This window comes from Pinus tabuliformis, chromosome 4_1 (assembly GCF_031772625.1).
Source record: "Pinus tabuliformis cultivar Carrire ecotype Pingquan chromosome 4_1, CPIR1, whole genome shotgun sequence".
NCBI classification, from domain to species: domain Eukaryota; kingdom Viridiplantae; phylum Streptophyta; class Pinopsida; order Pinales; family Pinaceae; genus Pinus; species Pinus tabuliformis.
This window is the reverse complement of record NC_142303.1, coordinates 194,820,764-194,836,787: the sequence shown is the minus strand read 5'-3', so window position 1 is coordinate 194,836,787 and position 16,024 is coordinate 194,820,764. Positions and strand designations below refer to the sequence as shown.

The window sequence follows — 16,024 nt, the reverse complement described above, 5'->3', positions numbered from 1 at the left end:
AAGTTGTGACATTGTGAAGTAGATGATACTGTGTTACCCTAGAAACTGCAACTTGGGGAAAGGTGCAAGAGCTCTCTGGCCGCATGAGTACATGGAGAAAAGACTAACAAGCATCTCGAACAATATCTGCATGCATTTCCTAGCAATGCTATTCCGACAATTGTTGGTAAGTGACGAATGTATCCACTCTCAAAACCTGGACGATGAATTGCAGGCACGTTAATTTTTGTTATCCAACAAATTAACTATCTACATGGTTGGGCATATTATAGCTGCGACATACTAGGATCGAATCCAACAATTTAACTATCTACATGGTTGGGCACGTTAGTGACTACTGACTTCATTTGAAGTTAAAGTCTTTGCAGTGCGTGACTGGTTAATGACTATTCACTTCTTCCTTTAAAAAGTCTTTGGTCTCTCTGCCACGTCAGTCAATACTTAAAGTGGAGTTTAATTATTGCCAGTGACGTGCACCGCGAGAATGGTTAATGACTCTGCGGTAAAAGTAAAAGTATGGACGATCAATTATTCTATGCAAAGTCTTTGTATTATGGACGATCAATTATTCCTTTCAAAGTCTTTGTAGTGCCTGACTGGTTAATGACTATTCACTTCTCACTTTAAAGTCTTTGGTCTCTCTGCCACGTCAGTCAATACTTATTCTATGCAAAGTCTTTGTATTATGGACGATCAATAATTCCTTTCAAAGTCTTTGCAGTGCGTGACTGGTTAATGACTTCTCACTTTCTTTGGTCTCTCTGCCACGTCAGTCAATACTTAATGTGGAGTACAATTATTGCGAGTGACGTGCACCACGGGAATGGTTAATGACTCTGCGGTAAAAGCCTGTGGACAATCAATTATTCCCTGCAAAGTCTTTGTAATATATTTATTCCACGCAAATGATTTATGACTTGATACCAAGTGAGGTTATCGTTTGAATATTCAGTGTATCCATGATTGTCAGTCTATGGTGAAGGGCAGGGATAATTATATTTTATTTTTTAAATAATTTTGTTTAAATGTTATATTTTTTAAAATTAAATATAAAAAAAATGGAAGTTTGCGCATGTTAATTTTTAAGATTTCTTAGAACTTATTTTGATTGCAGATTTCTTAGTTTTGTTGACATGGCTAATGGGATTCCCTTTGTTTATATTGTCGGCCTGGTTTATGTAAATATAGAGACCTAATGCTAAAGCTGGAAAACCCCTTAGAAATTTGTGGTCGACAACTCCTTGTCATGTCTTTTCATTGTACTTAGCACACAGTTTGTATCCATTTTCAAGAGGGGCTCAAAACTCGGCGAGTGCTATTGACCCGATTGTAGAATCTTTAAGATTATGTTAGCAAGATATACATCCATCCCACCATGAATACATGACTTAAGTAATGGATTAATTCGCTTATTGATCATCTTTTCAAGGCACCATCTTATCACTAATTTCGATCACTGCATCTTCCAACCACACCATCCACCAAACTATCTGACATTCATTTGTGCTTGACAAGGCATGCAATATAGGAATTTTAAATTTGGTCTAGAAATGAGAGGACACAACATCTAATGTTACATTTACCCAACTAACTCCCTATTTTCCCTTCATTAAGATATTGTTAATCATGAATTAAAATTTGAATTAGGAATGCATCGAGCAAAAGAATATTTACATTAGCAATTCTCTTGTTCATTCTAACATCGTTAGATTTGAAATTTGAAATAGGTAGGCACACTTCATTTGAAAAAAATATGCATTGAGCAACTATATATTTATATGGGAAGTTTAGCTTTCACGAATATCTTAAGGTTTGCATGTTGATATATATGAGCAATTCTAGCCTTCACTAATCATCTTGACATTTGTAGGCTAGTAGTGGTTTTGGCACATTATAATCATTCCCAATACATGGCACTCCTTTACCCCTCTCCCAAAACATTGTGTATCGCACAATTTTATTTGCATAGTGTAATTATATTTGAGTAGTGAACTAGGTTTTTTTAGTGTTTTAAGAATTCAATAAGAATAGAGGCCAAAGATTACAATCTAAGCTAGATCATATTTTTTGTTTGTATTAGAGAAATCATTGTTCATATTGGCACATTACTTATTTTTGAAATGTTGCATATATTACTTTGTAAAATGAGTAAGGACATCATAAGTAGGAAACAAATAGCAAGTGTGCTGGGAAATTTTCACCCTAAAAAATAAAAAAGGAAAGCATATGCTTTTGCACACCAAGAGAAAGTGACTCAACATCACAATGAAATACGTGACTATTGAAGAGAAAAGGAAACTCTTTCTTAAAACTCCTCAAATCCCATATGTTCAGAGCTGAGGGATCCTCCTCAATGTAATTTTACATTGATGTTAAGGCCAATAACAAGCAATTGAGCTAAGGGCCACCAAAATTTTAGATTGTTCCCAAATCCCATGGGTTTAAAGGTGAGAGATCCTCTTGAAAGCAACTTTGTGTTGATGTTTCCAAAGAAAGCCAATAGCAAGAAATCATATTGAGTGCCACCAAGGTTTATAATTGTCCCCAAATCCCATAAGGTCAAAGATGAAGGATCCTTTGGAAAGTAACTTGATATTGATATTTCTAATGAAATTAATTAGCAAGCAACCACATTGGGTGTCACCAATATTTTTAATTGTTCCTATTTATCCAAGTATCTCCTAGAAGAGAACCCTTCCAAAATAATGGTGCAATGAATGAGAAGTGATATTCAACTTGAGATCCTATCTAAATAACCTTAACAACCACACATATCTAAATATGTGTTCCATTATTTCCTTCTTACCACACATAACATAAACAACCTCAAGCACACCAATTTTTTGAAGCCTATGATTGACAACCAACCCTTGCTAGAGGAAAAACACTCAAAGATCTTGCACTTGAAAAGGATTATGATTGTGATGTGCACAAAGTGCCTCTACAACCAATGCATTGTAGGGCCCTATACCTCACACTTTTTGTTCAATTAAGGAACAATATCAAATGTATACCTCTCCATACCATAAATATCCTTAGTTGCAGAGCATCTAATTCCTTCATCTCTAGTCCCTCCATAATGAGTTTGATCCATGACCCTATTTTAAAAAGGAAATATGCAAAGATCGCAGGACAAAGACCCTCTAAAAGAAATTATTCTAAACTTATCAATTTTTGGGCTCAACAAAGAGCTTCCCATAAACACAATTAATTATGCTCATGATCCCACAAAGTGTTCGAAAAAATGAGACATTTCCTGCTTGATATTTCACTAATATTTCTCCAACAAACATATGCAAAATTCAAATACAACCATTGGGGAATGTCTGAATTGGCCATGAAACCAAATCCCAATCATCTTGAGGTTCGTCAAAAGTACCAAAGAAGAAAAATAGTCAAAACTTGCCAAGCTCCATGATACCCTCTTAGGTGAAGCATAGCCTAAAATTATGAAGGCTCAATCATTCTCAATTATGCCACAAAACTAAAAAGCAACTTTTGATACCCTAAGAGTGTTGAGCCTATAGAATTTGGTATTGAACTAATACTTTTCCGAGGAGAATCCATCCATTGTCTGCACCATACATTTTCCTCCAACAGCCAACCCTTGTGCAATGTTGACCTTGTGATCCAGATCTTGGGGTTGAGATCCAGGAGGCTTCAATGCTGAGATGCCTTCCATGAAACAAAGCATAAGGAAATTGATAAAATATTGCGTGAATTGATTAAATACCCAAAAAAACATTGAACAACAATACAATATGATAAAAAAATCAATTCTTTATTATGGAAAACAAACAAACAAACAAACAAACATTTTACAGCTACATCATTAAGAAAAATCTGCCATTTTGAAAGGTGAGGCCCGTTATTTATAGTATTTTCGGTGCCTTCTTGAGTTACATCATCCAATACCATGGGTAAATATCATGGGTGGATAAAACTTTCCATTCGGATAAATCCTCCACCTTAGGAAGCAATGGTTCCCATTACGTCAAGTTCCCTCATTAGAACCTTTATTGAATATGAGTCAATGAAAAGAATAGTTTTGTATGGTTAACCCTTAACCATGGGTTTGTGGATGACCCATAACTAGTGTTGTTGAAGAAAATAGTTGTGTGGTTAACCCATAATTATGGGTTTATGGATGACCATAACCAAATGTGTCAAGTGCCAATAAAGACAAGGGTTTTGTGTGTTTTTTTCCATAACCATGGTTTTATGGATGACCCAAACTCGAGTTGGTGATGACAAGCTTGGAGAAGGGTTTTATGTGGTTAACCCATAAATGTGGGTTTGTGGGTGATCCATAACTATGATGAACAAATGTTTGACAATAGAATTACCATGTAATGTTTGTGGGACAACTATGATATTAATATTGTATGGCCTAGAAAATGGACTTTGAAATAGTTTAACTATAAGTATACGAAAGTGACCTGGGTCGAACTTGCTGTGATGCCCGTAGAGAATCAGAATTGCCATTTGATATCTTGTTGAAGAATTTATTGAATTCATATCTAGAGGGATTGTGATGAGTAGCAAATCCTTCCACGCCTTGTAAGTTGTGACATTGTGAAGTAGATGATACTGTGTTACCCTAGAAACTGAAACTTGGGGAAAAGGTGCAAGAGCTCTCTGGCCGCATGAGTACGGAGAAAAGACTAACAAGCATCTCGAACAATATCTGCATGCATTTCCTAGCAATGCTATTCCGACAATTGTTGGTAAGTGACGAATGCATCCACTCTCAAAACCTGGACGGTGAATTGCGGGCACGTTAATTTTTGTTATCCAACAATTTAACTATCTACATGGTTGGGCATAATATAGCTGCGACATACTAGGATCGAATCTCATGATATCATCCTTTTGTTCTCATAATTGTGATGTTCCCCTTTCATTCGGTATGAATGTTTGTGAGAGAAACCACGGCTTTTCCAGAGAATGCAAACATAGATATAGGATGCATGCCAATCTGGAGGACTGAAGTTTCCCTTTCATTCGGTATGAATGTTTGTGAGAGCAACCACGGATTTTCCAGAGAATGCAGACATAGATATAGGATACATGCATGTCAATCTGGAGGACTGACTAGAGATTCTTTGGTTATCATTCAGCATCACATCTCCTTGAACGCCAGAGAGTTTTATAAGAGTGAATGGACATGGTATTGATCCAAGCTTTCAGTTATAGAGCTGTGTGTTTCTTAATTTCTCAAGAACAAGAAAGAAGTGGGGATACTGGATCAGATATCTAAAGATCTGCATCATCGTCCATTAAACAATTTCTGCAATCCTAAAAGGATGCAAAAGTCAGTGTAACGGCTAGTCTTCAATACTTTTAGTCTCCAAATCAGGAGCGATGAACTAAAAAGTTCAACATACTTTCATATGAGGACTAGTCTTGTCCCCTGCTTCCGGCTTACTTGATTGTTCCATGAAGATCTAGGACATTCTGACCCCCCATAGCCTTTAATTGGAATGGAGTGGCTTCGAACAAGTTTCTTTCTGAATCTTCTCCACTTTGTGTTAATTCTTCCCATAAAGCGCGTGAAATTGGAAGAGTCGAGTCCACATCTAGCCAGAATTCCTCGTCTTGCCACTCCCGTGTTCGATGTAGTACCAACACTGCTAACAACAAAGTTGTACGAAATAGTACGAAGTATATTTGGATATGTATGGTTGTTAAGGTGTTTTAGATAGGATCTGAAGGTGAATATCACTTCTCATTCACCACAACATTTTTGTTGAAGGGTGCTCTTCTAGGGGATACTTGGATGAAATGGGAATAATTACAAATCTCAGAGACACCTAATGTGGTTTCTTGTTAATGATTTTCATTAGAAATATCAAATATCAAGTTACTTTCAAGAGGATCCTTCATCTTTGAAGATATGGGATTTGGGGACAATTATAAACCTTCGTATCACTCAATATGATTGCTTGCTATTGGCTTTCTTTGAAACATCAACATAAATTTGCTTTCAAAGGATCCATCACCTCTAAATCCATGGGATGTGGGAAAATTAAAAATCTTGGTGGCACTTAGCTCAATTGCTTGCTATTGGCATTAACATCAATGTAAAGTTACATTAGAGAGAACCCCTCACCTCTAAACATATGGGATTTGAGGAGTTTTAAGCCAAAGTTGGGATTTGAGGAGTTTTAAGTAAGAGTTTGCTTTGCTCCTGAATAATGTTTTTCATTGTGATGTTGAGTCACTTTCTCTTGGCGTGCAAAAGTATATATTTTCCTTTTTGTTTATTTAGGGTGAAATTTTCCTAACACACATGTTGTTTGTTTCCTACCTATGATGTCCTTATTCATTTTACAAAGTAATATATGCAACATTTCAAAAACAAGTAATGTGGCAACATGAACAATGATTGCTCTATTACAAGGAACAAATCTGATCCAACTTAGAATGTAATCTTTGGCCTCTATTTTAAATGAGTTCTTAAAATACTGAGGAAAAAAAAAAACCGAGTTCAGTACCCAAATATAATTACACTATGCAAATAACATTTTGTGATACACAATGTTTTGAGAGAGGGGTAAAGGAGTAGCATGTATTGGGAATGTTTACAATGTGTTGAAACCACTACTATCCTGCAAACATCAAGATGATTAGTGAAGACTAGAATTGCTCATATAAATTAGCATGTAAACCTCAAGATGATTAGTGAAAGCTAGAATTGCCAATATAAATCTCCATTTGTTCATTGTCGATTTTTTTTTAAATGAAGCATGCCTGCTTATTTCAAATTTCAAATTTAAAAATGTTAGAATGGAGGAGAGAACTACCATTATAAATCTCCTTTTGCTCGGTATGTGTGTAATTCAAATTTTAATTCATGATGAACGATATCTTAATGAGGGGCAAGTAGGGAGTGAGTTAGGTTAATGTAGCATTAGATGTTGTCCTTGCGTCTCTAGAACAAACTTTAAATCCCTACATTGCATGTCTCATCAAGCACAAATCACTATTTGTATCATTGTCAGATTGATGGATGGTATGGATGGAGGATGCAGTGACCAAAATTGATAATAAGATTGTGCCTTGAAAAGATGATCAATAAGCAAGTTGATCCATGACATAATTCATGTTTGCATGGCCTCATGTGTGGTGGAATGGATATACATCCTGTTGACAAAGTCTTAAATACTCTACAACCTAGCCAATAGCACTCTTTGAGTTTTGAGCCCCTCTCGAATATGGATGCAGACTATGTGCTAAGTACAATGAAAAGACATGTCAAGGGATTGTTGATTGTAGATTTCTTAGTGGTTTCCCGAATTTAGTAGTGGGTCTCTATGTTTACATAAATAGGGCAACAATGTAGACAAAAGAGTCACATTGGTCATGTCATGATTGTAGATTTCTCATTGGTTTCCCCACTTTAGTAGTGGGTCTCTATGTTTACATAAATAGAGAAACAATGTAGACACAAGAGTCATTTTGGCCTTGTCAACAAACTTACGATATTTGCAATCGAGATAAATTCAGTCATTACGTTATATAATTACAAAACAATATATATTTTAAACAAATTGTGATTCCTAAGAATTAAACATATACATATAAATAAAATGCAAAACACAATTTTAAAAGCTACATCATTTATTTTTAAATAATCAATTATGGTTTAAATAATTTTAAAAAATATATTAACATTTAATATCTTTCATAATTTGTAATCAATTAATATAACAACTATTTAAATTTAAAATTAATATCATTCTTGAATTTAAAGCTTCTAATATATTTTTCATTAATTTTTAATAAAATAAATTATTGAGTGAATCTAATTAAGAAATATACTTTTCATGAGAAGGTACAAATTTATTTTCAAATCACGGACCTAATAGTTAAGAGCACATGTTTCCTCATAAGAGGTCATAAGTTCAAAACCAGAGTAGAGTATGTATACCTTCATAAACTTAGCAGTCAAAAAAATAAATCTCCTCAATAACTTTAAAACTGAATAATAATAATAACATATTCCTTAAAACTTCTCAATAATAATAATAATAATATAAATAAATATATTACTCCATTACTTCCAAATTCGCAAAATATCACTCCATGGCTGCCCGGCCCTTTACCATGATTTTATATTTTGGAATGAATGTATATTGTACTTCTGCATATATTGTGTTGTCCCCTGCCATAAACTTAGCACACCATGAAATAGATAAAATAATCCGAATGCCTCTAGGCTATTGACTGTCATTGGCATATAGCCAACGCATTGTCATTTCAGTGTAAAGCATTCTTTTGCACAAAAAAAAATTGTACCGAGCAGCAAGGTATTATACATAAAAGTTTTGAAAGAAGTACAGAAAAGACTGAATTTCTTTAGAGGTGCCGTTCCCATTTATTTTGTCTTTGCCTTGCCAGCCAATCTCTGTTAAGAATTTTGCTGAGAACCCTGTTAAATGTGTCAGAACTCTGCATATAAAATATTTCACCCCATTCCTTATAAGGTATTACCTCCGGTCAGATGTTAAATCTGATGGCGATTTGAAGACCCAAGTGACGCCAGTCTCCAACAACGGTTTTTCTGATCCTTTCTAATACAGTTACCACCTCTGTCATAGTTGGTCGTTCTTCGGGTGATTCTCTTGTGCATACCAATCCCAATGCCGCGAGTTGATTCACACAGTTGAGTATCTCATGTTGCTCTAGTGCATCAATATTTTCACCCCTCAACAAGCTGGTATCCATCACTTCCCCAATTCTATCGGGAAAAGCCATCCTCACCCACTTCGGTAGGTTCAGTCCCTCGACAAACATTCTATCTGTTGGCCTCTTTCTGGTCATCATCTCCAATAACAGGATTCCAAAGCTATAAACATCACCCTTTGTTGAAGGAGTACTGCCAAATCCATACTCTGCAGCCAAGCCAACTAGTTATCAAATTTTGACTCTGACAACTTGCAATCAATAAATAAATAAATAAAAAACTTGTTTTGCCATATTTTGTGAAGTTTTATACCTGGGGCAATATAACCAATGGATCCTTTTAGAGCAAGTGTGGAAGTGATTGAGTCCATCAAGTTTGCACATGTTAATTGTGCAATTCCAAAGTCAGATAAATGTGTTGTCATATTGCTATCCAAAAGGATATTGCTGGGCTTTATATCACAATGCACCACTTGAACAAAACAGTAGTGATGAAGATATGCCATGCTATGTGCTATGTCTATGCATATCTGTACTCTGTGGCTTAAGTTCAATGCATGCACATCTTCCTTAGGACCCTCATCTCCAGAGGGATACAAATGATTTTCCAAGCTTCCATTTGACATTAGTTGGAGGACCAAAGCTTTGAAGTGAGGGGTTGAGCAAGAGCTGATAATTCTAATAAGATTCCGGTGCCTAATTCTCTGAAGTACATCGCATTCCGTGTTGAAACTCTTGTAAGCCTCTTCATTCTGCAACTTGAGAACCTTGACAGCGACCTCTGTGCCATCGTGCAAAATTCCTTTATAGACTGATCCAAAACTACCAACTCCTATCAAGTTTGCCTCATTGAATCCTTGGGTTGCTTTTACAAGATCTTCAAATGAAGTCACTGCTTGTCCGAGCTGTAATGAGAGAGCTACTTGTAAACACAAAGTTTTGTTATGCAACCTGCGACTGAGGAAGAATCCAATGAGTAAACAGCATATCACAAAAGTGCCAACACCTGCAACTGGTATAATCACATTTTTGAGCGCTGACTGATTTCTCTGTTTCAGAGAAGCAGAAGGAGGACACAGAGGCAAGCATTTTTGTTGCCCACAAAGGCCAGGATTTCCCATCAATGAATTGAAAGTAATATTCACAAAAATCCCTTCATTGGGAATTTCTCCCCGCAAATTGTTGAAAGAAAGATTCAAAGTATGAAGCAGTTTCGGTTTTCCAAGGGTCATTGGAATTGCACCTGATAAGTTATTTGATGAGAGATCTAACTTCTCCAAATTTTTTAATCCACCCAATGTATCTGGAATTGGACCTTGAAATGTATTATGAGAGAGATTGAGTTTAACTAGTTCTGTGCAGCTTCCAAGTGCAGCTGGGATGACACCAGTTAACTGGTTGAAAGAAATATCAATAGTTTGAGCCATAGTCATTTTACTAATCTCGGGGGGCAGAGAACCTTCAAGAAAGTTATGAGAGATGTTGAAATAAAACTGGAGATTGGAAAGACTGGCCACTTCTCGTGGTATGCTTCCAGTAAGTCTGTTCCAAGAAAGATCAAGAAGTTCCAGACGCCAACATTTACCCAAAGTAGCAGGTATTGTTCCTGATAACTGGTTTTCCGAAAGCAGCAACCTCCTTAGTTGTTTAAGGTCACCAAGAGAATGAGATATTGGTCCAGAGAGCATATTTTGGCGAATTGATATGCTTCCTATATTTCTTAGTTGAGAAATCTCAGTTGGAATGCTTCCTCCCAGCTTATTGTTCCGCAGGCGCAATCTTTCCAGCCTAATGAGCATGCTCAATTCTGATGGAATACTGCCACTTAGGAGATTGTCAGCCAGTGCAAGATATGTCAAACTTGTCAGGTTGCCAATTTCCCGTGGTATGCTTCCATGTATACTGTTGTTTGATATATCTAGTAAAATGAGTTTGTCAGAGAAGAGGCCTATGGAAACAGGCAGAACCCCACCCAGAGGATTGTTGGACACATCAATTTTCTGTAGGTGTGAGCAATTGGTTAATGCAGTCAGAAAAGGCAAAGTGGGAGTGCTAACAAGTTGATTTCCATGTAAATAAAGGCTTTCAAGAAGGGCCAATTTACCAAACTCTTCCGGCACTATTCCGGTGAACCAATTTTCATTGAGAAAGAGTAGCCTGAGTTGGGAACAGTTGGTAAGAGAAACTGGTATGTTGCCTGTTAGGTTATTGCCCCATAGATGTAGCTCTTGCAGATGGGCAAGTTTGGCACCGAACTCTGATGGAATTGCTCCACTTAGTTTGTTCTCGTGCAAGACAATCCGTTTAAGTAAAGTGCAGTTAGAGAGTGAAGAAGGAATGGGGCCATACAGATTGTTCTCACCTAAAACAATATCAACTAAACCAGGGAGTTGTCCTAAAATTAAGGGTACAGTACCTGTGAGATTGTTTAACCCTAGGTCAAGCTTTTTCAATTTTGTGAGCAAACCCAACTCTCTAGGAATGCTTCCACCCAAGTGGTTCTGAGACAAAGACAGGACTGTTAGATTGGAACACCCACCTATAGTATCTGGAATAGGACCTTGCAATTCATTTCTATCAAGCCAGAGCTCCCTGAGGCCAACAAGGCCTCCCAACTCTCTGGGAATATGACCATAAAAATGATTGTTTGAAATATCAAGTACCTCAAGGAAAGAAATATTGGCAAGGAAAGGTGAGAACGGGGCCTGTATATTCATACCTGAAATATTGACACCAATCACTCTCTGGTTCCATGAACTACACTCAACTCCTGTCCACTTACATAAGCTGATACCGTTATTCCAACTCTGTAATTTGTTGTAGGGATCATATATGAATGCTTGCTTGAAAGAAAGCAGCGCATGTTGATCGGTAGCATTGCTGGTCAAGGAATCGGTGACTGAAAATGAGAATAAGATCTGCAGGAGTATAAGTTGTATCATTTGTATATACATTTTGCTAATGACAAATTCTGCCCTTGAAATGGGTGTCCTGGATTTCATGAGGGGCATTTCAGAAGATAGAATCTTGGGCAGGATTGAGAGGATGGACGTGAGCAAAGGGTTGGGATGTGGGTGTCATGTGTTTCAGAGCCATGAAAGTGTATGGCAACGTAAAGGAAGGCGTGCTCGAAGAGCAGGGGCGAAAAGACTGTACTGCATGCAACAACAATATTTATCAGGGCTGTCCGATGTAAAAAATTATAACAAGGTCCATATACTTTAGGTCAACGTGGAAAAATAATGAGACCATCAACAAGTCATTTATTTTATGTGGTTGTAATGATTAACAGTGATGTGCGACCACACAATTAAAAGCAATGGCGTCATTTTCCAGTGTTGATTGAGATATCTCAACTAGCGCACGGATTTTGGCCAAATATTATTCACCATCCAGTCCCATTAAAGGGTAAGTTGTGAATATTATTCACCATCCAATTAGAGTTTTTGTGAATAGAGTTATTTAAAGATTTGATTAGTCTATATATAAATATTTAAATAGTCTATAAAGTATAAAGTTTGAATTAACTAGTATGATTAACCAAATTGTTGAATTTTTTATAAAATGTTGATTTAAATAGTCTATACAGTTTGAATTAACTAATATGATTCCACCAAAGTGTTGAATATTTTTATAAAATGTTGATTTGTTAATATGATTCAACCAAGTTGTTGATTTTTTTATAAAATGTTGATTTGTTAAATATGATTTAACCAAGTTGCTGATTTTTTTATAAAATTTTGATTTTGTTTAATTATTTATAGGTTAATTTAAGAAATAGATGATTTAATTCATTTGTAGGGTTATATTTTTTATTTTTATTTTTATTTATTTATTTTTTCTGTAAGTTTGGCAAGACTACATCTTCATCATGTCCAATATATGAATAGAACATGTGACTTAACATCAAGGAGTTTTTTTAACATAGCACTCAAACACTGTCTATCTAAGACCCAATGGACTTTCTAGGTTTATATTTTAAAAAATAATTATAATTTTTAATAAAAATATTATTCTATATTGAGAAAATTAAAAAAGGTTGAGGTCGGGTGCAAGTTAATGATGGTCTCTCATGATGCATATGTTAATTTGGTGGGATAATTAGAGGTACATAATGAATTTGAGAATGATGTAAAAAGATGAAATGTTGAATTAAAGGAGCTAACTTTCCAAATATATAATTTTATTTATAGAAATTGTGTTTAACTATGTGAATTTTGTATTTTCCTAAAATTAGTAAGTTAGTTTTCATGCAAAATATATAGCAAACGTGTCTATGAGCGAACTTTTGAATATCTAAATGATGGAATCTTGCTATAAAAACTTATGGAGTTGTATAGAATAGATTGTTCTTGTACACAACTATTTTCCCAAAATTTATAATCTTAATTTTATACATACATACATATTAAATTATAAAAGTATTTATAACCTTGAAATTAGACGGCCTTATGTTAGTGCAACCTAAAAGGGCCTTACCATTATTAAACATTCCAGTTTTTTAGATTGTAGGTCTTAATGTCCTTTGGTACACCATATATATATATATATATATATATATATATATATATATATATATATATATATATATATATATATATCCAAATGGTTAAGGCCCCCAAAATTTATAGTGGAAATAAATAAGTGATGTATTTTAAGGTTTTGATATATGTTAAGAGAAAAATGAAAAAGGTATTGAAAAAAAAAAAAAAAAATCTAAAATCTAAAATATATACAATCGACTCTATATGGGTATGTAGTTTCATCGACAATAGATTTGTCTAGATTATAGAAAAATAAAGTCAAATGTGTGTGTGTGTTTCTAAAAAACTGATGTTTTCATGTACTTGTAGCCCAAACATCTAGGTTTATGATCCCAAACCTATATTCGAAGCAACCAAGTCACTATGCACGTAGGATTCCTACCAAGAAAATTTTAAATTAAAAAAAAAACCTACGAATGTGCACATTCCTAGTGCCAAAAATGCATGTGTGTTTTTCGGGCTAGGAACATGCATATGTGAGGGAGGAACGAATGAAGGAATGGAGGCAAGGAGTACTGAACAAGAAACATAATTGAAGTTAGAGAGGACTCATGCAGTGAAGGAACCACAACAATGATGTGCCAAAGAAGTAGGACTTGGTTTTTGGATGCAATCGTTCTCCAACTAAGGAGGTTGGAGGATTGATTCGCTTGAGCTTCCATTGGGACAAGCAAACTATTACAAGTTGAACCATCGAATATGGAGCCATTAGCTCTTTTTTGTATATTGAAGTTGTAGGGGTCGTGCTAGAGGGTTAGGCTACCTGAACTCTATTATGTTGTGAAGCATATGCATGGACATTGTGCTGATGGGCTGAGCTGCGCAAAATTTGGTGAAAGTGGGTCGAATTTTGGTGCTTCTATAGTGTAACAAAAGGGATTTGTGCTAAAGGGCCGAGACAGCCTGACATTTGGTGATTTTCACTATTTGGAATTGTGTTTATTTGATGAATGTAGATTATTGGTAATATTGAATTTTAATAAATTCATGAAATCGTTGATTGTGACAATACAATAACTTCGTTTTATGATGATGTTATGATATTATGCTAAGTCACATAAAGTTATAATAGCTTCAACAAGTAGTGTATTCTAAGGTGTAGTCTAGGTGAAGTAACTCCGTTCTAGTATTAGTCCATTGTGAAACATGTCAATGATGCATTCTTAGGGGTCATGGTGTGCATGTGATGTTATCATTGTTATAATTAAAGAAGCAGTACCTAACATGCCCCTAGAAAAATGGACCATATGACTTTACCTATCCTTTTCCTAGTGTGAAAATACATCCATTTCCCTTGCATCCATTTCTATGGGAAAACTGTCAAGCCAGGTAGTAACTCCACGAATTCAATTCATATTATTCCTTCAGGTTGGTCTTTATTATATACATGAGGGAGACTGTTCACTTCATCTCCTGATGACTGTTCATATTTCTTATTATTTATTTACATCAATTGCATTTATTCACCCAATCTTGATGATTAGATGTCAACATTCCCCCCCTTAATCTGAAGGGATGTTGGTGAATCCAAGCATCATTCTGAACCATTCAAGTTTTTCTCTTCCAAGCGCTTTGGTGAAGATGTCTGTAATTTGCTCATCAGTGGAACAATGATGGAGATGGATTGTCTTGGCCTCAACATGATGTTGAATCAGATGATATTTAGTATTGATGTGCTTTGTTCGATCATGGAACTTTGGGTTCTTGGCCAACTTTATTGCAGAGGTATTGTCAATCATAAGTGGAGTTGATTGTACTTGTTTTCCTGCAAATCTTCAAGAATTTTTCTGAGCCACACAATTTCTTTTGTTGCCTCAGTTGCTGCCACATATTCTGCTTCTGTTGTGGAATCTGCTGGAACTGATTGTTTGCGTGATCTCCATGAGATAGCTCCTGATCCAAGACTCATAGCATATCCTGAAGTAGATACCCCAGTTTCTTTGTCTCCATCGAAGTCTGAATCAGAGTATCCAATCAAACTGAAGTCGTCCACCTATGTATACTTGATTCCAAAGTCTTGAGTTCCCTTCAAGTACCTTAGAACTCTTTTTGCAGTAGACCAATGTCCTTCACAAGGCTTTTGCATAAACTTGGAGAGGATTCTAACAGCGAACGAAATGTCTGGTCTAGTAGTAGTTAGGTAGTTGAGACTTCCTACAAGTTGTCTATACTTTGTTGCATCCTCAAATTCTTTTTCTTCAATAGATGTGAGTGTTAAGTTTTGTTCCATTGGAATAGTAAGAGGATTGCATTCTGTCATGCCAAACCTATTCAACAGATTTCCAATGTATTTCTTTTGAGAAAGAAATATGGACTTCAGATGTTGAGTTACTTCAATACCAAGATAGTAATGAACATAGCCCAAATCAGTCATTTCAAAACTTTTCCCCAATTCCTTCTTTATGGATGCAATGTAGCTTTCATTGTTCCCTGTCATCAAAAGATCATCTACATATACCACAAGATATACCACTTTTTTGCCAACTTTCTTAACAAATAAAGTTGCATTGTCAAGATCATAATGTTTGAAATTGAGTTTCAGAAGATGCTCAGTTAGTTTTTCATACCAGGCTTGCAGTGCTTCTTTGAGGCCATACAAGGATTTCACAAGTTTGCATACTTTATGTTCATGTCCTTTCACAGCAAATCCTTCAGGCTGGGACATAAAACCATTCTCTTTTATATCTCCATTCAAGAAAGCAGTCTTTACATCCATTTGATGGACTTTCCAACCGTTCTGAGCTGCTAAGGCAAAGAGTGTCTGGATGGTAGCCCATTTTGCTGTGGGGGCA

The 16,024-nt window shown here is 35.7% G+C and overlaps 1 protein-coding gene across 1 annotated transcript; it reads right to left on the bottom strand.

Annotated features, from left to right (window-relative positions):
• Positions 1 to 8,103: 8,103 nt before the first annotated feature.
• On the bottom strand, positions 8,104 to 11,864 carry LOC149174889 (uncharacterized). Its single transcript, XM_089422708.1, has 2 exons — positions 9,002 to 11,864; positions 8,104 to 8,897 (listed from the first exon to the last, which is right to left on the bottom strand). The coding sequence occupies exons 1-2, from the start codon at positions 11,697 to 11,699 to the stop codon at positions 8,503 to 8,505; spliced, it is 3,093 nt and encodes a 1,030-aa protein (XP_089278834.1). The 5' UTR covers positions 11,700 to 11,864; the 3' UTR covers positions 8,104 to 8,502.
• Between the last annotated feature and the right edge of the window lie 4,160 nt (positions 11,865 to 16,024).